At 45.9% G+C, this 20827-nt stretch overlaps 2 protein-coding genes across 4 annotated transcripts in view; one reads left to right on the top strand and one right to left on the bottom strand.

Moving 5' to 3' along the window:
* The window catches only part of LOC117369329 (beta-1,3-galactosyl-O-glycosyl-glycoprotein beta-1,6-N-acetylglucosaminyltransferase 7-like), a 33421-nt gene extending 27310 nt beyond the window's left edge, over window positions 1–6111 (bottom strand). For both annotated transcript variants that reach the window (XM_033963767.1, XM_033963768.1), the window contains exons 1-2: window positions 5962–6111; window positions 5658–5802 (exon numbers count right to left, since the gene is read on the bottom strand). The gene's annotated coding sequence lies outside the window, so the exon portion shown is untranslated. The remainder of the gene's footprint in view (window positions 1–5657; window positions 5803–5961) is intronic.
* RTF2 (replication termination factor 2) overlaps window positions 1–20827 on the top strand; it is a 90423-nt gene that overhangs the window by 60729 nt on the left and 8867 nt on the right. The window contains exons 6-7 of one of the 2 annotated variants that reach the window (XM_033963771.1): window positions 9135–9254; window positions 15029–15170. In XM_033963771.1, the coding sequence (XP_033819662.1) occupies window positions 9135–9254; window positions 15029–15170 (262 nt within the window). The remainder of the gene's footprint in view (window positions 1–9134; window positions 9255–15028; window positions 15171–20827) is intronic. The other variant, XM_033963772.1, reaches the window with a different exon arrangement.

Raw genomic sequence — 20827 nt, 5'->3', positions numbered from 1 at the left:
ACAGCTAGTTTGGCAGTCAGCCGGAGGGAAAGGCAGGACCGCAGAACTGCCGGAGGAACTAAATAAGATAACTTGCGGGTGGGGGGGAGGGGTTGGGTATTGGTTCCATAAGACGTACCCTTATTTTCACCCACTTTTTTAGGGGGGAAAAAGTGCGTCTTATGGAGCGAACAATACATTATGTCCCATCATAATGTATATTAGACATTAGTATATCCCTTTTAGGATCCCAATATTTCAAAGGCAAAAGATGACTTCCTTGCAGAAAGATCAAGTTTTTCCATTTTCCTATTTTCCCACAAATGGATTTACTTCCTTCTGCCATTGCAGAACAGCATTCTCTGAGACACTCTGACCCGAGTTGACTTAATTCACATTTGAAGTTAGTTTAAGGACTATGGTTGCATCCAGTCCTTGAGCTCAGGCCTTTTCTTTATTCTGTCACTAAGTTTTTCATTTGCCCTTTGTTCTGTGCTGCAGCACTCCCTACCTAGCGGTTCTTTTTTAGGTGTTTTCCCACAATCCCTGTATCATTTTTGCGTTTCAGCCTCATTTCAGTTAGTATGCTGCATTGAGTAAGGTGGTGGATCGTCAGCAGCAGGACTGCTTTGCACTTGTTTGTTTTTCTTCTTTAAAGCCAGTTCAGCGAGATACACAGTCCTACTAATGTCCTTCTAGTAATTGCAGATTTGGAATTGAGCAACACAGCCAGTGATGACCACAGAAAATGTACCGTGTTTCCCCAAAAATAAGACAGTGTCTTATATTAATTTCAGGTCCAAAAAAACACACTAAGGCTTACTTTCGGGGATGTCTTATTTTTTTTCATGTACAACAATCTAGAGCAGGGGTAGGGAACTCCGGTCCTCGAGAGCTGTATTCCAGTCGGGTTTTCAGGATTTCCCCAATGAATATGCATTGAAAGCAGTGCATGCAAATAGATCTCATGCATATTCATTGAGGAAATCCTGAAAAGCCGACTGGAATACGGTTCTGAGGATCGGAGTTCCCTACCCCTGATCTAGAGAATGACTCAGGGACAAATATTTTCTCGTCCCCGTGGGAACTCATTTTCCCATCCTGTCCCTGCAAGTTCTTTTTCTGCCCCTGCCCCATTCCTGCAATCTCTATCCTCATCTGCACAAGCCTCAAACATGTTAAAAATCATAAGTGTTTGAGGCTTGTGCGGTTAAGGCAGAGCTTACAGGAATGGGGCAAGGACAGGGACAGTGACAAAACTCACGGGGATGGGACGGGGAAATTGAGATCCTGTGGGGGACAGGGACAAATTTGTCCTATGTCCTCTCATTCCAGAGCTTCCTTTCAAATGAGGGGCAACAAAAACAAGAGGGCATTCGCAAAAATTGAAAGGAGACAGATTCAAAACAAATGCTAGGAAGTTCTTCACTCAGAGGGTGGTGGACACCTGAAATGCGCTTCCAGAGGAGGTGGTAGGGCAGAGTACGATTTTGGGTTTCAAAATGGGATTGGATGATTTCCTGAAGGAAAAGGGGATTGAAGGGTATAGTTAGAGGGTTACAATACTGGATATTAAATGATTAGGAAATAGAAGGTTTTAGGTATAAGATCACTTACAGGTCATGGACCTGGGGGGGCCACCGCGGGAGCGGACTGCTGGGCATGATGGACCCATGGTCTGACTCGGCAGCGGCCATGCTTATATTCTTATGTTCTATCATATCTCCTCTCTCCCGCCTTTCCTCCAAAGTATACAGATTAAGATCTTCAAGTCTGTCCCCATATGCCTTATGACAAAGACCATGCACCATTTTAGTAGCCTTCCTCTGGACTGACTCCATCCCTTTTATATCTTTTTGAAGGTGCGGCCTCCAGAATTGTACACAATATTCTAAATGAGGTCTCGCCAGAGTCTTACACAGGGGCATCCTTTTTCCTACTGGCCATACCTCTCCCTATGCACCCTAGCTTTCACCGTCACCTTTTCTACCTGTTTGGCCACCTTTAGATCATCACATACAATCACACCCAAGTCCTGCTCTTCTGTGTATATAAAACTTATATCTAATGAAAAATGGAGAATTTTCAAATTTTACTAAATAAATACTCTCCTATATTGTTGTCAACTAATTCTAGATAGCAATACCCTTTTATATTGAGGCAGGCAAACCACCATTAAAATAGAAGTGCTGGGTTTTTATTTTCTTGTATAAATATAAACTGACTCCTTTAGGGTTAAAGTCTCTAGAGCAGGGGTGCCCACACTTTTTGGGCATGCGAGCTACTTTTTAAATGACCAAGTCAAAATGATCTACCAATAATAAAATTAAAAAAACAACACAAAGCACACTGTATGCATAGAAAATGTTAATCATCATTCCTATTCCAGGGTTTTTCAAAGAGGTCAAAGCAGATGACTCTAAGCACTATCACCTCAGTAACAACCATACAAAAATAGACAAATATACCCCCTCCCTTTTTACTAAACCACGATAGCAGTTTTTAGCGCAGGGAGCTGCACTGAATGCCCAGCACTGCTCTCGACACTCATAGGCTCCCTGCGCTAAAAACCTTTATTGCGGTTTAGTAAAAGGGGACCTTAGTGTAAAATATAGACAGCAGATATAAATTCAGACACATTTTGATCACTAAATTTAAAATAAAATCATTTTCCCTACCTTGTCTGGTGATTTCATGAGTCTCTGGTTGCACTTTCTTCTTCTGACTGTGCATACAATCTTTTTTCCCTTCTTTTAGCCTGTATGCTTCCTCTCCTCCAGACCTCATTCCTTCCCCCAACTTTTCTTTCCTCTTCCCTGCCCTTTCTTTCTCTCTGCCTCCTTTTCATTTTTTTATGTTTCTCTTCTTTCCTTCTGTCTCCCTGCCTGCCCTTTTTCTTTCTTTCTCCCTGCCCTCCCCCAAGCCACTGCCACTGCCATTACCATCGGGGACCAGGACCCAAACACCACCAATAACAGGCCCCAAGCTCTCCCTGCTTCGGCCAACCAGCATTCCTCTCCCTGACGTCAATTCTGCCGTCGGGAAGAGGAAGGCTGATCAGCCCAAGATTGTGATCAACCTACTGGGGGAAATGCTGCCGGGTCCTGCCTTCGCGGAAACAGAAAGTAGGCAGGACCCGGCAGGAAGAAGAACAAATGCTTCACTAACCTGTCTCCCGCATTAGCCCGTAGCGAACGCTTGCTTCAGGGCTCTCAACATGTGCGTGCCGGCTTCTCTTCTCCCCTCCCCCCCCGGACATAACTTCCGGTTTCGGAGGGAAGAGAAGAGAAGCCGGCACGCACACGTTAGAGCCCGGAGCATAAATTCGCTACGGGCTGAAATCTCCAAGCCGGTTTTTTGGTGGGGTTTTTTTATGTTCAGCAGCGGCAGATGACAGCTGGGCGGACCGCCCAGCTAAAAGGCCCTAGGGAGAACAATGGAGAGGAAGGCTGATCGGCCCGTAGATCAGGACGGCAACACGAGTCTATCACGGAGTCCGGGATGGGCTCCGCGATCAACTCGAGTTGCCTTCCTGAGCTACTGGTCGATCGCGATCGACGCGTTGGGCACCCCTGCTCTAGAGAGTGATCAAATGTTTTTAATTCGCTCAGAGATATGAAACTCTGATAGGGAGTGCGAACACCCCCTTGGCAAGAGTTCACCTTCCAGTCATTACGTTTCAGTCATGTGATCAGTCTCTGAGACTAAAAATCATAATTTTAGCTTCTTTTTTTTATCTTTTTATTCTTTTTTTCTTCTTATTTATACTACTTGAATTCACTCAAAAGTAATTATATTCAAATAGCAAGCAATCACAAGTTTAGACGCTGCAGTGCTCAAATTTACAGCAAAACGCTTGTAGATCCCATTGAATTTTTCATTATAAGGTCTCCACATCTCATCTCTTCTGAAATGAAAGCATTTGAAATATTCTATCAGGTCTCCTGAAGCAGATTCAGAAACGAGGCCACGTTGACACCCCTGGATTATGTTGAGAGCTAAGTAAAGACTTTTCTAAACTCGTGATTGCTTCCTATTTGAATATAATTACTTTTGAATAAATTCAAGTAATATAAAGAATAAAAAGATAAAAAAGAAGCTATAATTATGATTTCTAGTCTCAGAGATTGATCACATGATTGAAAGGCAATGACTGGAAGGTGAACTCTTGCCAAGGGGATGTTCGCACTCCCTATCGGAGTTTCATATCTCTGAGCGAATTAAAAACATTTGATCACTCTCTAGAGACTTTAACCCTATAGGAGTCAGTTTATATTTATACAACATTCACATTGTACTGATTTCCCTCATTCAAGTCAATTACCCTGTTTTGTCAAGTGATTGGATTTTTATTTTCAGCATTTTTGTGAAATAAGTAGAACTCAGTTTTCTCTGCTCTGCTTCTGTGACTTCCCTCTTCCCTTAGGCATTTCCTGCTCTGCTTCCCTACCAATTATCTCCTGATTATTCATTCCCTTCTAATGCACTCTCTGCTCTTTGTTTCTCATTGTTCCTTTCTGAGCACGCTGCCAAAACCCTCATGCACGCCCTCGTCACCTCTCGTTTGGATTACTGCAGTGTGCTTCTCATCGGTCTATTACGCCATATCTCTCCACTTCAAACTGGTCAGAACGCTGCTGCGTGCCTTACATTCCGCCAGGGTCGTTATGCCCACATTACTTCTCAGGTCGCTTCACTGGCTCCCAGTCCGCCTCTGAATACGATTCAAACTCCTCTTACTGACATTCAAGTGTACTCGCTTTGCAGTCCCTCAGTATCTCGCCTCTCTTGTTACTCCTTTACTCCCCTCTGGGAACTCCGCTCATCAGACAAGTCCCTCCTTTCTGTACTCTTCTCCTCTACCGCCAACTCCTGTCTCTGTCCCTTCTACCTTGTTGCGCCACATGCATGGAACAACTTGCCTGGCTCGCTCCGTCAGGCTCCGTCTCTGGCGGTATTCAAAGCCAGACTAAAAACCTACCCATTTAAACACTGACCCAACTAACATGTCTGTCTGTCATTCCCTTAATAGTCCCCTACCACCTTTTAGCCCCCTCTGTGTCTCTGTAATAATTACATTGTAAGCTCTTCTGAGCAGGGACCATCTCTTGTGCACACCTGGTAGCGCTATAGAAATAATAAATTGTTGTTGGTATCTTATTATTGTGCTACATCACCATCTTTCTTCCTTTTTACTGGCTATACCTGGATTATCTCTTCTTTTTGTTCTAGTTCTTTGTGTTTGTGCTTTTCTGCTAAACCCTTATTGGACTAAACTGCCATGATATTTCTTGATGATATGACAGTATTACAAAATGTACCAAATAAATATTACTACAATTACTATTCTGCTGGACACAGTGCATCTTATAGATATGAAGACTAAAATTAGCTTTGAGAAAAACAATCTGATATTGTCAGTAGAACAAGATTTTTGCATTCTGTCTGGCTAACAATATTGACACCTGTGTGACTACATGTATTACCCCTGTATGGTGAAAATATTAGCATCAGCAAAATAGGATTGTTTAGAGCAGCCTACATGGCGTAAGTCAGTGTTTTCGCCGAAAAAAAAAAAAAAGTTTGTGGAATAAATAGAGTCCTTTGTGGAGGTAAGAGAACTCAATTTTCTCAAAAATAAATGCCATGGGTTGAGTGTTATTCTCTTTGAGACTTACCTTTGCTGGTCAGAGCCGATTGGGGGTCTGTTATTTGCAGCAGCTTAAGTCCTTAAAGCATGACGGAGTTCCCTCGGCCTCCATTGTCCTTCACAGGGCCTGTGTGCAAGCAAAGCCACTCGATGCATGGTTTCTCGGGCTGCGCCTGATCACATGAAATGAGTTAAATATTAACATAAACCCGCTTTCACTTATGACACATCCAGTTGCACCTTCTTGCCTACTTTTTCTTAATCCTTCTTTCACTAAGCAGAAAGTGATTGCCCCCTGCCTGTCCCTTGAGTGCTGTAAGAGGTAGCCATACCCTTTCAAGTTGTTTTGCCGCATATCATGCTGTTCAGTCGGGGAAAGCATTTTAAGGTAGTGAAAAGGATCTCTGTAGAGAGCTGAATGCACTCATGATTTAGTCTTGCTGCCCTTGTAACCCCTAGTAGCCTGTACTGTTCTCAATGTGGCGTAATGCCTCCAGAGTTAACACTTTACCCGCCAGCCTCTCCTTGCTGTTGTCGATGGACAACACTGTTTCTCAAGTGGGAGAAAAATAGATCCTCTTGTTGGTAACTTGAGGTTTGAAATGTCTCTAGTGGGAGGAGAATCATGACTGTTTCCAGTTGCTATGCCTTCTCTTTGATACCAAAGATTTTTCTTAAATGATAATTAGATTCTAGACAAGATAGTGCACTACAGCTGAACTTAATTCATGGTATTTCTTTCTTTCCTCCTGTACAGTATAGAAGCAATCTTTTAGGGCTTAATAGAAATCATTTTTACCATTCTTTTTAGAAACAAACTTTTTACCTTTTTCATTTTAACAAGCAAAAGGCAACTTTCTCAATAACAGACTATGGTCTCCCAGCGCAGTTGTTATCTTAGACTGGCACAAACGTTTGATTACATTTGTCCCATCTTCAGAAGAGCGATGAAAATGATAAAAGGGCGGGACGACTTCCCTATGAGGAAAGGCTAAAGTGACTAGGTCTCTTCAGCTTGGAAAAGAGAAGGCTCAGGGGGGATATGATAGAGGTCAGGAGTGGAGTGGAAAGGGTAGATATGAATCACTCTTTCTAAAAATACCAGGACTAGGGGGCATGCGGTGAAGCTACTAAGTAGTAGATTTAAAACAAACTGGAGAAAATATTTCTTCACACAATGTGTAATTAAACTGGAATTCGTTGTCGAGGAATGTGGTGAAATCAGTTAGCTTAGCGGGGTTTAAAAAAGGCTTGGATAATTTCCTAAAAGAGACGTCCATAGGCCATTATTGAGATGGTTTGGGGAAATCCACTGCTTATTTCTAGGATAAGCAATATAAAATCTGTTTTACTACTTGGGATCCAGCTAGGTCAGGGGTAGGCAATTCTGGTCCTCGAGAGCCGGAGCCAGGTCAAGTTTTCAGGATATCCACAATAAATATGCATGAGATAGATATGCATCTCAAGGCAGTGCATGCAAATCCATCTCATACATATTCATGGTGGAGATCCTGAAAACCTGATCTGGCTCTGGCTCTCGAGGACCAGAATTGCCTACCCCTGACCTAATTGGATCCCAAGTAGTAAAACAGATTTTATATTGCTTATCCTAGAAATAAGCAGTGGATTTCCCCAAACCATCTCAATAATGGCCTAGAATTGCCTACCCCTGAGTTAGGTACTTGGGACCTGGGTTGGCCATAGTTGGAAACAGGATACTGGTCTATTCTTGTGTTCTTATGTCAGTGTGTAAAACTAAAGAAAATAAAAAATTACCTCATGTGTTCTTTAAGGTCATATGAAGCAATATATTTGAATAATTCATATGTAGGGCGTTCAGATAGGGAGTAATTCTCCAACTGGGCTCTTCTATTTAGGTGTCCCAAGAGCCCATGGTTGGAGCCTGTTATATAATAGAACCAAAGCACTTAGGCTCCTTCATAGAACCCTGGTGTAACCCTGTCTCAGTGAGTCTTAACATCTGAGCACCTGCACTTAGACCAGCTGTAGACCTGATAGATGTATGGATTATGCCACTGAGTCAGCCTCTGACTTGTAGCAACACGCAAATTAAGGAATCCACCCTGTGATGTTTCATGGCAGAGTGGTTTGCCATTGCCTTCTCTCTCACAGTGTGTGGCTCCACTATGTTGCTGCTGCCCAACATAGAGTCCCTCAGTCTACAGCACCTGGTATTCAAGATGGTCTCCCATCTAGGTACTAGCCAGGCCCAACCCTGCTTAGCTTCTGATAGTAAGAATGGGCCTACTCAGGGTGGCCAGGCCGTAGGCGTAGACCTGATATGGGCATCTAAATGTTGAAATGATGAGTATGCCAAAATACAGTGGGAACACACCAGGTGTGTGAATGGGATAAAATCAAATCAGTTCTTTATGAAAGCAGGAATTGGCACAGGCCATGTTTCAGCAAAAGCCTTCTTCAGGCATTCATTTCAAATCAGTATCTCTCTCATATCATTTGCAAATTGTGAAAACAAAAGAGAGTGGTATGTCAAAGCTCTAAACTTCGTGCTGAGCACACAATTGCTTGGAAAGATAGGCACAAAGTTTAGTTCTTAGGTTGGGGGGGGGCTTTTACAGAACTGTAACGTGTTTTTTAGTGCCAGCCACAGTGGTAACAGCACATAAGAACATAAGAATAGCCTTACTGGGTCAGACCAATGGCCATCAAGCCCAGTTGCCCTTTCTAGGGGGTATCTATAAAATCTCCTTTATTCTTAGTGCATGTTGTGCTCAGGTTGGTGACTTGTTTGTTTTCACCTTGTTATGTATTGCAAATGGTTAAGTTTTGTTTATCTGTTATATGTTTAATGATATGAACAGACATGTTTCTTGGGGAGAGTCCCCGTACCCCTCCCTATTTTATTTCTCCTCCAGGGCTGACCATCTGCTTTGGTACGAACTGAGGAATTTGAGGACAGCCCAGAGGATGGGAGGCGGAGCAAAAGAATGCTAATGAAGCTCCCTACAAGAATTCTCTTGAGAAAGGATTGACTGCTCATAGGTTCAGGAATAGAGGTCTCTGTGCTAGAAATAAGATTACTGAGGTAAAAACCTAATGTTTCCTTATAAAAAATCTGGGATTCAAGAATTCTACATAAAACAAACAAACAAAAAACCCATTTTCCAATATAACTATCAATTGCCCATGTGTAACTCAACCCCATACCAATATTATTAAAACAAAACTGTAATTCTTGTAGCAAATCACTGAATTAAATGCCATCAAGATATACTTCTTATCTTTTTTTTTTTTTTTTGCAGAATGACAGGTGGTTTAGCTCATGCCCTAATTCTGCAAGAATTGAATTCCAGAGTGAAGGTGCAACATAAGTTAAAAAAACACATTTCTGAGTTAGTGGGGAGTAGGCGCTTGCTGGGAGGACATTGCTTAGCAGCTTTGGGCACCTAAAAACAAGACATTTGTGAATGACAATGGAGTGAGCGATGCAAAACAATTCTCTGTTTCTTTTCTCTTGTCCAAGTGTGGCTGTGCGTTTCAAGAAAGTGACCTTATTTTGTTAAACGGCACCAAGGATGAAGTGGAGGTTTTGAGAAAGCGGATGGAAGACCGAAGGGTGAAGTTGAAATTGAAATTGGGCAAGGTAGTATGGCAAGTTCAACCTCTCATATGCTGCCAGCTAAGAATCCTTAAAGCATTGCCTTGATATGTCATTGTTTGCTATCCAGGATTTCCTTCTCACCATGAAATGAAATGTAAGATCAGGTATGCGTATGTTAATCTCAAGCATATGGTATGATGTAATATATCTTGTTGGACAAACTGGATGGACTGTGCCAGTTTTTTTTATTTCATCATCTACTATATTGCTATGTTACTTTCGTTTTTTTCCTTTCTTTTGAGTTTTACGCAATGTATCCTACCCGTTTTCCTTATGTAGCATGTTTTGTCTGTAATGTTCATGTAGTTCAGTCTTTCCCATTTTTTTTATTTTAAATCACTTTATAAAATTTTGTACAAATGTAAGCCGCTTTGGTAATTAAAGCAGTATATCAAGACTAAATAAACTTGAAACTTGATTTTGGCTGGCAGTTCTGCGGGAATGAAGTCTGTGGAACACAGCACAAGATGTGTTGTGGTTATAAACCCTTTATACAGCCGATCATGGAGCTCATTCATATATACATAACTTGGGGGTCTCTACCAAGAAGTACCGTATTTTCACGCATATAACGCGTGCGTTATACACAATTTTACAAACCGTGCATAACCTTGCGCGTTATACACGTGAGCGCGTTGTACAAATTTTTTTTTACATAGTTCCCCCCCCGACGTCCGATTCACCCCCCCGCAGGACCGCTCGCACCCCCACTCCGAAGGACCGCTCGCACGCACCCGCACCCCTGACGTCAGAGAAAGGGCGGGACCGCCGGAAGAGGAAGCAGCGCAGGCGCAGGGCTCACAGAAGGGCCGGGACCGCCAAGAGGAAGCAGCAGGATACCGGTAGGAGCGTCTACATGATGGGGGGGGGGGGTCGGGAGGCTGTGGGGGTGCGAGCGGTTCTTCAGGGTGGGGGTGCGGGTGGGAGTGCGGGTGCGTGCGAGCGGTCCTTCGGGGTAGGGGTGCGAGCGGTCCTGCAGGGGGGTGAATCGGACGTCCGGGGGGGGGGGGAATCAAGCTTTCAGGGTGGGGACAGGACTTCAAGGGAGAGAGGAGAGTCGGGACGGGCGAAAGGAGAATCGGGGTGGCCAGAGGAGAGTCGGGGCGGGCGAAAGGAGAGTCGGGCGGCAACGGGAGAGTCGGGGCAGCATGCGCGGTATACGGGTGTGCGCTGTATACAAAATTTTTTTAACATATTTCGGTTTCCCGCGCGCTATACCCGTGTGCGTGTTTTACAAGGGTACGCGTTATCTACGTGAAAATACGGTAATGCTTTTCCAGCATCTTTAAATAGAAAGGCATTCTCACAAATGTCAGGTGTAACGGTGGGATCTTTGGAGAAGCTGGTTTTAAACCAGTTGTGACATGTTTTTGGGGGCACTTGCCTGCTGCACTGCCGACCACATTTTTAAAAATTTGTTCTGTCAATCAGTGATTGAACGGGTAAGGGAGGAGAGCGTCTGAAATGTCATTTGAATATTGAAGCCCATCGATTCCCATAGTTCTTTTCCTGGTCTGACCCTGCCCTTTTTCTGAGCCTGGGAATTCACTTTCCAACAGCCGTTTTCCTGTTAGATTCTCTTTACAGATTCTCCCTCTTTGGACATATAATATCAAGAGATCAGATCTTTCCCAGGCTTTTGGTGCCAAGGCGTGTGGAGTTCTGTGTGATTCCTGTATTTACTCTAGCCCCAACTGAATAGAGTTCTTTGAAAAACATTAGTCTTGGGTTTTAATGCAAATATTAACTTCTGTATGTCACAATTTAACCCTATGTCTAAACTATGCACCATACCTTGCTGTAACCACACAGCTTGGAGTTTGTGTCCCAGGATGTCGTCTCGCTACCTGCCTTGTGTTTGATGTGTTTGGTTTTTGTTGGGTTTTTTTTTGTTTTTTTATAGAAATTTTCTCTGATGGTGCAGTTTATCCTTCAGAATGAGAACTCTCCTACCACTCCCCTTTGTCACTGCTTTGTTTTATGTTTAAAACTATTTATTGAGTCTGGTTGTCATTGAAGAAATATAAAAATAGGTAACCTTATCTTTGTTTTAATCTTAACATTCTCTGTTATCTTGAACAATTTATTGCACCCCTCTATGCCTCAAGGTGTTTGAGTTGTTTTTTGAGGGGTGATGGTGGTGATTTACTGGCATTTTTTTCTTGATAGATTTACAAATGGTCCTTGTGGCCACTGACACAAACAGCCTGGACATTCTTGCAGGTATAATAGTTTTTTAAAATAAGTACAGACCTGAGCCTGTAACCTCACAGGCTCTGGTAAGGCAAAACCCTTTCTCAACTCAAGGATAAAGTTTTTCTTAAGTAAGGTTCAAGGTCTCGTCCCACCCATACCCACACAATCCTCAGTGTAATAAGGTTGGTTTAACTTAGCTCTTCTAACAGTCCTTGACAGATTTCCCAGGACTTTTCTTCAACCCATGGCTAGGAAATAGTTCTCTCTCACAGTCTTATAAGAATCCCTTTGCTTCCCAGGGTTCTTCTCAACCCACAGCTAGTAAAAGGTTCTCTAATGGAAGTCTCTTCCTTGAGACCTCCTCTCTCAGAGACGTCTCTTGAATAACTCTGAACTTAGCATATATCTTTCTCCCTGCCTGAGTACTTCACCTCTGACTCAGCAGGGCTGTATTACTTCCTTAATGAGTCTCGGCACTGAGCTGCAAAGTTGAGTGCATTCTGGGACAGGTAGTTCCCCCAGATTTGTCTAACACCCTCTACTGCCCATGGGTATGACTGCAGCTTCAGTGAGGGAAACCCCCTGAATCTCTCATATATCCTCCCCCTCAGCTCAGTCCTAACAGATTGAGCACCTGTTACTACAAGGGGCCCTGTCCTGCAGAGTAGAGGGTAAGACCCTCCTAAGGCACCTAGGATCCTAACTACTACTACCGTGTTTCCCCAAAAATAAGACCTACCCCAAAAATAAGCATGATTTTTGAGATAGGTCTTAATATAAGCCCTACCCCCAAAATAAGCCCTATTCACCAGCAGCAGTGCTTCCTGCCACGCCCTTGCCCTCCCCCACGTAGCCAAACCCCCGCTGACACTTCCATCTCTCCCTCCCATTAGAATGCCGCCAACCACGAGACCGATATACCTGGTAATGGCAGCGTCAGCAAAAATCTAACCAGGCTGCTTCGCGGCCTTCTCTTCTCCCTCCCGGGCGTTCCGTGTGCCGCGTTGCTACTGATATCATCAATGATACGGCAGAGGAACACCTGGGAGGAAAGAAGAGAAGGCCGCGAAGCAGCCCACAATCACATCACCAACCAGACCACATCCTACTTTAAGCACACCCATGTGAACAGGGCAACGTAAGCATAGCAACTATTGGGCCACATCACAGCAATGCCCTGCAATCTTTGGTTTTGACTGTTCATCAACCCCTTGGGAGTTGCCTCCTCCAATTCCCGGCACTCCCGGATTCTCTGCTGCTATTTTGCAGTTTTTATCTGTAGTTTTCCATCTGTTTGCAGTTTTTATCTTCAACTTTACTTATTTGTTCCTGGAAAACTTGGACTAGTCCATGCAGTCAACAAAAGACCAGGATCCTTGCCTGATCTTGCTTTTCTTAGCATTAAATTTTAGCTGCCAAATTTCAGACTAGGTCTTTCTTCATGTTATTCACACCATCCTGGGTGTCTACTCTATTGCAGATTTTGGTATATCCGCAAAGAGGCAAATCTTACCTGACAGCCCTTCAGCAATATCATTTATAAAAATGTTAAAAAGAACAGGCCCAAGAACAGAACCTTGAGGCACACCACTGGTAACATCTCTTTCCTCAGCGTGATCTCCATTGATCACTACCCTCTGTGGCCTTCCACTCAACCAGTTCTTGACCTAGCCCCTCACTTTGGGACTCATCCCGAGGGCACTCAGTTTATTTATTAGACGTCTGTGTGGAACACTGTCAAAGGCTTTGCTAAAATCTAAATACACTACATCTAGCACACTCTCTCTATCCAATTCTTTGGTCACCAAGTCAAAGAAATTGATCAGATTTGTCTGACAAGACCTACCTCTAGTGCAGTGTTTTTCAACCTTTTTTGGGCAAAGGCACACTTGTTTCAAGAAAAAAATCACGAGGCACACCACCATTAGAAAATGTTAAAAAATTTAACTCTGTGCCTATATTGACTATATATAAAGTAATTCACTTGAGTGCCACCGCCGCCATCGGGAACAGGCCAGCGCCAAGTTCTCCCTGCTTCTCTTCCCCGCGGGGCCGACCAACTCTCGCCACCCGTCGTCAATTCTAACGTCGGAGAGGACGTTCTAGGCCAGCCAGGCAGCGATTGGCTGGCCCAGAACGTCCTCTCCGACGTCAGAATTGACGCGAGTGGCGAGAGTTGGCCGGCCCCACAGGGAAAAGCAGGGAGAACTTGGCGCCGGCCTGTTCCCGATGGCGGCGGTGGCACTCAAGTGGCTAAAGAGCCGCAGTTTGCCGGCCTAGGGACAACACTGGAGGGTGGCCAGCTGTGCACCCCCTTGGGACGTAAACCCGGGGTGGGGCAGACCGCCCCCCCACCCTGGTATGCCACTATCTGTACCTCACTCCCTCCCTATGACCAAAAATTCTCCTTTCTTCTATTCCCCGTGTACACAACCATCTCTTTCCCTCCCTTCCTCTCTCCAAAGTCCATGCCTTCTGTGTCCAAACACTCATTCCCTCCCCCGCCTCAGCATCTCTTTCCCTCCCTTCCTCTCTCCCAAGTCCATTTCTTCTGTGTCCAAAAATGCATTCCCTCCCCCACCTCAGCATCTCTTTCCCTCCCTTCCTCTCTCCCAAGTCCATGCCTTCTGTGTCCAAAAACCCATTCCCTCCCCCACCTCAGCATCTCTTTCCCTCCCTTCCTCTCTCCCAAGTTCATGCCTTGTGTCCAAAACGCACTCCCTCCCCCCTTTTGTGTTCCGTGTTTGCCTCCCAGCCCATCTTTGCAACTTTCTCAGCAAAACGAAGCTCAAGCCGCGAGGCTTGTCTTCTGCTTCCTGCCTGCCCTGCCGCGCACAAATAGCCGAACGGAAGTATTCTCCGACGTCAGCGCTGACGTCGGAGGGCAGGCTTTGCTTAAGCCCTCCCTCCGACGACAGCGCTGACATCGGGGAACGCTTGCGATCGGCTATATGTTAGCTGCAGGGCAGGCAGGAACAGAAGACGAGCCTCGCGGCTCGAGATGTATTGAACTCCGCGGGTCCCCCGTCCAGCTCTCTCCTGTCCACGTGGGGCGGACCGCCCCTCTCCCTAGACTGTGGCCTAGGACCCTGGGGGAGCCCGGGCCCCCTGTCAGCTCCGGGCCCCTGAATGCAGGACTGGTGGTACTGCCCTGATGGCGGCCCTGACCGTACGGCACACCAGGCAATATCTCGCGGCACACTAGTGTGCCGCGGAACAGCGGTTGAAAAACACTGCTCTAGTGAATCCATGTTGCCTCCGGTCCTGTAATCCACAGGATTCCAGAAACGTCACCATCTCTGTTTTAAAAGCGTTTCCATTGATTTGCTTACCACCGAAGTCAGATTTACTGGCCTGTAATTCCCTACTTCTTCCTTACTTCCACTTTTATGGAGAGGGACCACATCCGCCCTTCTCCAGTCCTCCGGTAGCACTCCCGACTATAGGGAAGAAGGAGCTTCAGTGAGCAATCTCAATAACTATTTGTACTTAATACGCTTTTCATGACATTTTACTTGCACTGCCTAACTTTATTTTGCTTATCATTTCTCTGTTTCCAGAAGCCAAAGAAATTCAAAGCATCAGAATCCCTACCCCAGACAGATGCTGTGGAAAGCTCTCCAGGTCCATCGGACGTCAAGAGTCACCAGGGTTTGCCTGCCAGAGAAAAAATCCAGTTTGTTTCCAGTAGCAAAAGTGCCGGTATGTTTATACATTATGTCTAGAGTGCTGCCAACTCTTATTGATGAAAAACAGTTGGCTTTTCAGTATTAAACAGCTTTTTTTTTTTTTTTTAATTAAATACTGCTGAAAATCTGTGCCAGGCTTTGTAGGTTGGAAATCAGCTACGTTGAAAAGTTCTTTCATTGTGTCTAGTGCCAAAATATTATTCCTATTCATTCTTAAAAGGAGGATATTTATTTCTTTACTTACAAAACTTATCACCTGCCAAATTGCCATGAGTCATGGCAGGGTACAATCAAATGGTTACAATAAACACGAGCATAATAATGCACAAATTCAGAAGAAACAGAAAATAACAAAAGGTTAACAAAAATAAACAGATCTAAATAAATAGGCCTTTAAAAACCCAGGAAAATCATCAACATCTGTTACATAATGTGACTGGTCGTATGTTCCACAGAGGAGGTGCATAACAAGAAAAGTATCTATCTAAATGGCTTATCACAGTACATGATGAGGCATCCTGCAGTAACTGCCAAATCAGTGCGTACTAACCACATGCCAAAAAATATTTTACTTTTATTTTTTCAGGGAGGGGGGTAGTGAAGAGTGGACATTCTGTTCTTATCCAAGCAGCTTTATTACCGCAAGCTAACTGGTTAATAATGCAGGATTACCACCTGCAAAACAGATGCAAGTGCATGCTCACTCAGTAATGTCTTTTAATTAGCATATCCCCATTAATACAAAAATTTGAAAATCGTCCATATGGCAGCTGCAGTGTGAAAACCCCACACAAAACACACAAAGGCTACTTTTACCGCAGTCTAGTAAAAGGGCTCCATAGATAGGTACTGTATGTATGTGTATAATTATATATATACAGTGGTACCTCAGTTTATGAGTGCACCGGTTTGCGAGTGTTTTGCAAGATGAGCAAAACATTCGCAAAATCGTCACCTCGGAAAACGAACGTGCCTTGATTTGCGAGCGGCTCACCCCGCGATCCGGCACCCTCCCCCCCGCGATCCTGCACCCCCCCCCCCCCCCACTGTGATTGGGCACACACACCCCCGCCGCGATTGGGCACCCCTTCGCCACGATTGGGCACCCCCTGCCGCTTCTTACTGTCATCTGGGCACCGGAACCGGCATGTCCTGTGCGTTGGTGCCGGTGCCCGAAGATCGGCCTCCTCTTCTTGCTAGGCCTTGAGCATCTGCGCATGCTCAAGGCCTGCGAGTTCACGTTCTCTCCAAGATTCTCGGAGAGAACGTGAACTTGCAGGCCTTGAGCATGCGCAGATGCTCAAGGCCCAGCAAGAAGAGGAGGCCGATCTTCGGGCACCGGCACCAACGCACAGGACATGCAGGTGCCGGTGCCCAGATGGTCTCGGGGCTCAAGGATCTATTGTACGAGGAAAGGCTGAAAAATTTGCAGCTGTACTCACTTGAGGAACGTAGGGAGAGAGGAGACATGATCGAGACGTTTAAGTATATTACCGGCCGTATCGAGATGGAAGTAGAGAGTTGCGCGGGGACAGAAATCCCACCCGTCCCCGCCAAAGTCCCACCCGTCCCCGTGAGGAATCCCACCCGTCCCCGTGAGGAATCCCTCCGTCCCCACCCGTCCCCGCGAGGAATCCCCTCCGTCCCCGCCCGTCCATATAAACTTCAGAAATAGTTATTTCATTTAATTATGCTACTGAATTAAAGGCTCTGGTAGAAACCCATTTACAAATAAGCAAAAAGACTTTATTAATTTGAAAATATTAATTGGGAAGAATACATACTTTGCAAATGGGTTTCTACCAGAGCCTCTAATGTTTATAAATTTTTATCAACACAACTAATATACTACTTTATCCTGAAGCAAAATAAAAAAAAAGAAATATAATTCTTTTCCTACCTTTGTTGCCTGGTTTCTGCTTTCCTCATGTTCTCATTCAATTCCTTCCATCCACTGTCTCTCTTCCTTCTGCATCTTCCATTTGCTCTGTTACTGTGCCTCTCCCTTTCTTCCCCCTTCCAAATTGGTCTGGCACCCATCTTCTTCTCTCCGCTCCCCCATAGTCTGGCATCTGTCTTCTTCCCTGCCAGTGTCTTCTCCCTACTCTCTCTTCCCCATTTCCTTTCAGCGTCCTTCTCCCCCCCATCTTCCCCATGTCCTGTCAGCGTCCTTCTCCCCCCTCTGTCTTCCACATGTGCTTTCAGTGTCCTTCTCCCCCCTCTGCTTCCCCATGTCCTTTCAGCGTCCTTCTCCCTCTCTGTCTTCCCCATGGCCTTTCAGCGTCCTTCTCCACCCCCCCCGTCTTCCCCATGTCCTTTCAGCGTCCTTCTCCACCCCTTTGTCTTCCCCATGTGCTTTCAGCATCCTTCTCCCCCCTCTGTCTTCCACAAGTGCTTTCAGAGTCCTTCCCCCCCCCGCCCTTCCCATGGCCTTTCAGCGTCCTTCTCCACCCCTTTGTCTTCCCCATGTCCTTTCAGCGTCCTTCTCCACCCCTTTGTCTTCCCCATGTGCTTTCAGCATCCTTCTCCCCCCTCTGTCTTCCACAAGTGCTTTCAGAGTCCTTCCCCCCCCGCCCTTCCCATGGCCTTTCAGCGTCCTTCTCCAACCCTTTGTATTTCCCATGTTCTTTCAGCGTCCTTCTCCCTCCTCTGTCTTCAAGTGCTTTCAGAGACCTTCCCCCCCCCCCTCCCGTCTTCCCCATGGCCTTTCAGCGTCCTTCTCCCCACTCCTTCTCTACCGCCCCGGGTCCAGTACAGCCGGCCAGGTCCCCTTACTTTTGTGGCACTTCCCCGACCGACTGACAACAGCCCCGGTCCGACAAACCTCCCTGCCCTTAACTGCGAATCTAAATTACCTTATTACAGCTGCTGTAAGAAGATAATTTAGATTCGCGGCTACAGGGCAGGGAGGATTGTCGGACCGGGGCTGTTGTCGGTCGGTCGGGGAAGTGCCACAAAAGTAAGGGGACCTGGCCGGCTGTGCTGCAACCGGGGCGGGGTGTGGGGGGGCGGACCGCCCCCTCCCTTGGTAGCCACTCGAACCGCGAGGCTACTCTCCTCCTTACCTGCACTGCCTGCAGCACAGAGCCAAACGGAAGTCTTCCCGACGTCAGCGCTGACGTCGGAGGGAGGGAGGGCTTTGTTTAAGCCCTCCCTCCCCTCCGACGTCAGCGCTGACGTCGGGAAGACTTCCGTTCGGCTCTGTGCTGCAAGCAGAGAAGGTAGGGAGAAGAGCCGCGCGACTGAGTACATCCATCCCCGCAGGAACCCCGCGACCCTCGGAGGCGTCCCCACGGGATCCCCGCGACCCTAGGGAGCGTCCCCACGGGATCCCCGCGACCCTAGGGGCGTCCCCACGGGATCCCCGTGACCCAAAGGGGGAACCCGCGGGTCCCGCGGGATTCCCGTCGTCCCCGTTCCCGTGCAGCTCTCTAGATGGAAGAAGAGATTCTCTTTCTCAAAGGACCCTCAGCCACAAGAGGGCATCTGTTCAAACTCAGGGGCGGGAAATTTCATGGCAACACCAGGAAATATTTCTTCACCGAGAGAGTGGTTGATCCTTGGAACGAGCTCCCGGTGCAGGTGATTGAGGCAAACAGCGTGCATGAATTTAAGAGCAAATGGGATGCCCATGTGGGATCCCTTAGAGGGTTAAGCCAAGGGAACCTGTCACCAGGAGTGGGATCCCTGGGATAGTAGACTTGGGGGTGGGTCAGTAGAGTGGGCAGACCTGATGGGCTATGGCCCTTATCTGCCGTCATCTTTTATGTTTCTATGACAGTAAGAAGTGGCGGGGGGTGCCCAATCGCGGCAGTGGGGTGCCCAATCGCGGAGGGTTGCCCAATCGCAGGGGGGAGGGTGCCGGATCGCAGGAGGGCCTTCGGGGGGAGCAATGCCGGTTCTCGTGGTGGGGGGGATAGAGCAGCGCCGCTGTCCTCAGGGGAGGGGGGGAACGTATCAAAGCGAGTTTCCATTATTTCCTATAGGGAAACTCGCTTTGATAAACGAGCATTTTGGATTACGAGCATGCTCCTGGAACGGATTATGCTCGTAATCCAAGGTGCCACTGTATGTGTGTGTGTGCATGCGGTTGCACATATCTCTATTTTAGGAGGTTTATTTTCTTGTTGTCTTCTGTTGTTTGAAAAGGGCCCTGATGTGTATTGAAAGTGTCACTTTTTAACAGCTGCATCTGTGTTTCAGGTATTGCTTTTACCACGGAGCTCTTTTTCATAAAAACTGTGATAAAGGAAAAATTGATTTTATTTTGAGGCCCTTCATCTGTTGTGGAGATGTGTTAGGATGTTGTGCTCTAGCGGGGGTCTGAATACTCTGACTAGTTTATAATTCGTTATTGTATTTATTGCCAGAGCAATGTGGCATTAAGTTCTAGGTACATACCACAGCAAAAGAAGCATAAAAATTTGGCAAACTGTAAGATGTAATGGACAATTGTAAATCGGTACAAAGAAACTTTGGCGTCACTTTTTGGGGGACTTATAACGATGTAGGAACAGTACTGAGGGCTGTATGGGACCCTGTGCATTGGATGACTTGTCTGCATTACTAGTTTTGAGTAAGGAGTGGTTGGATTAATCTGAGTGTTATTTGTACCATAGGTTGATGATTTCTGCAAGTTAATAGTCATTCATTCAATTTTCTATACTGTTCTCCAAGGGGTGCTCAGAGTGGTTTACATGAATTTATTCAGGTACTCAAGCATTTTTCCTTGTCAGTTTCAGCAGGCTCACAATCTATCTAATGTGCCTGGGGCAATGGGGGGGATTGAGTGACTTGCCCAGCGTCACAAGGAGCAGTGTGGGTTTGAACCCACAACCTCAGGGTGCTGAGGCTCTAGCTTTAACCTCTGCACCACTCTAGAAATCCAAATGTAGTACAAGTGAACCAAGTACAGGACGATCAAGCCATTGTGACATCACTGATGAGGTTGGCTCTTAGGCATTGGTGGAATGAGGCATTATGATGTCACAATACCAGCTCTGGTTATCAGAGGCTGAAGCTTTTCACACTATTTATTTATTCAATTTTATATTCTTTTCTCCCAGGGAAGCTCAGAACGGTTTACATGAATTTATTCAGATACTCAAGCATTTTTCCCTGTGGGCTCACAATCTATCTAGTGTACCTGGGGCAATGGGTGGATTAAGTGACTTGCTCAGGGTCATAAGGAGCAGTGTGGGTTTAACCCACAACCTCAGGGTGCTGAGGCTGTAGCTTTATCCACTGCGCCACACTCTCCTCAGTCTCTGAGGTATGTTGTTTCTTAATGTGTTTAGCCATTGCATCTACATGTCCTTAAAGGTCAGCCTCTGCAGGCTTGTGCGTCGTCTCCTCAGCCTTAATTGTGTAACTCTATCCAGAGTACATGTTGACATGTTTTGCTCACAAAAAGGCTGGAGTACAGTCAGTTGCAGGGCAATCCCTTCATTCCCATCACATGACAAGTCTGATAAACAGATGCATGCAATGAACAATGCATGCACATGAACAATGTTACAAAAGCTATGTCAGGTTTTCCATTTAAAGGTTGTGAGTTTTACAGTAGATGCTGGCAGCTATCTGCTCTGGCATTGTGATGTTTCTGGAGAAGTCTAAAGAAGCAACAGCTCCCCCCTGTGACAGAACTAGGAATTTCCAGCACGCTGAACA

The sequence above is a fragment of the Geotrypetes seraphini genome, chromosome 11, assembly GCF_902459505.1.
Source record: "Geotrypetes seraphini chromosome 11, aGeoSer1.1, whole genome shotgun sequence".
Classification (NCBI taxonomy): domain Eukaryota; kingdom Metazoa; phylum Chordata; class Amphibia; order Gymnophiona; family Dermophiidae; genus Geotrypetes; species Geotrypetes seraphini.
This window is presented reverse-complemented; position numbering and strand designations above follow the sequence as displayed.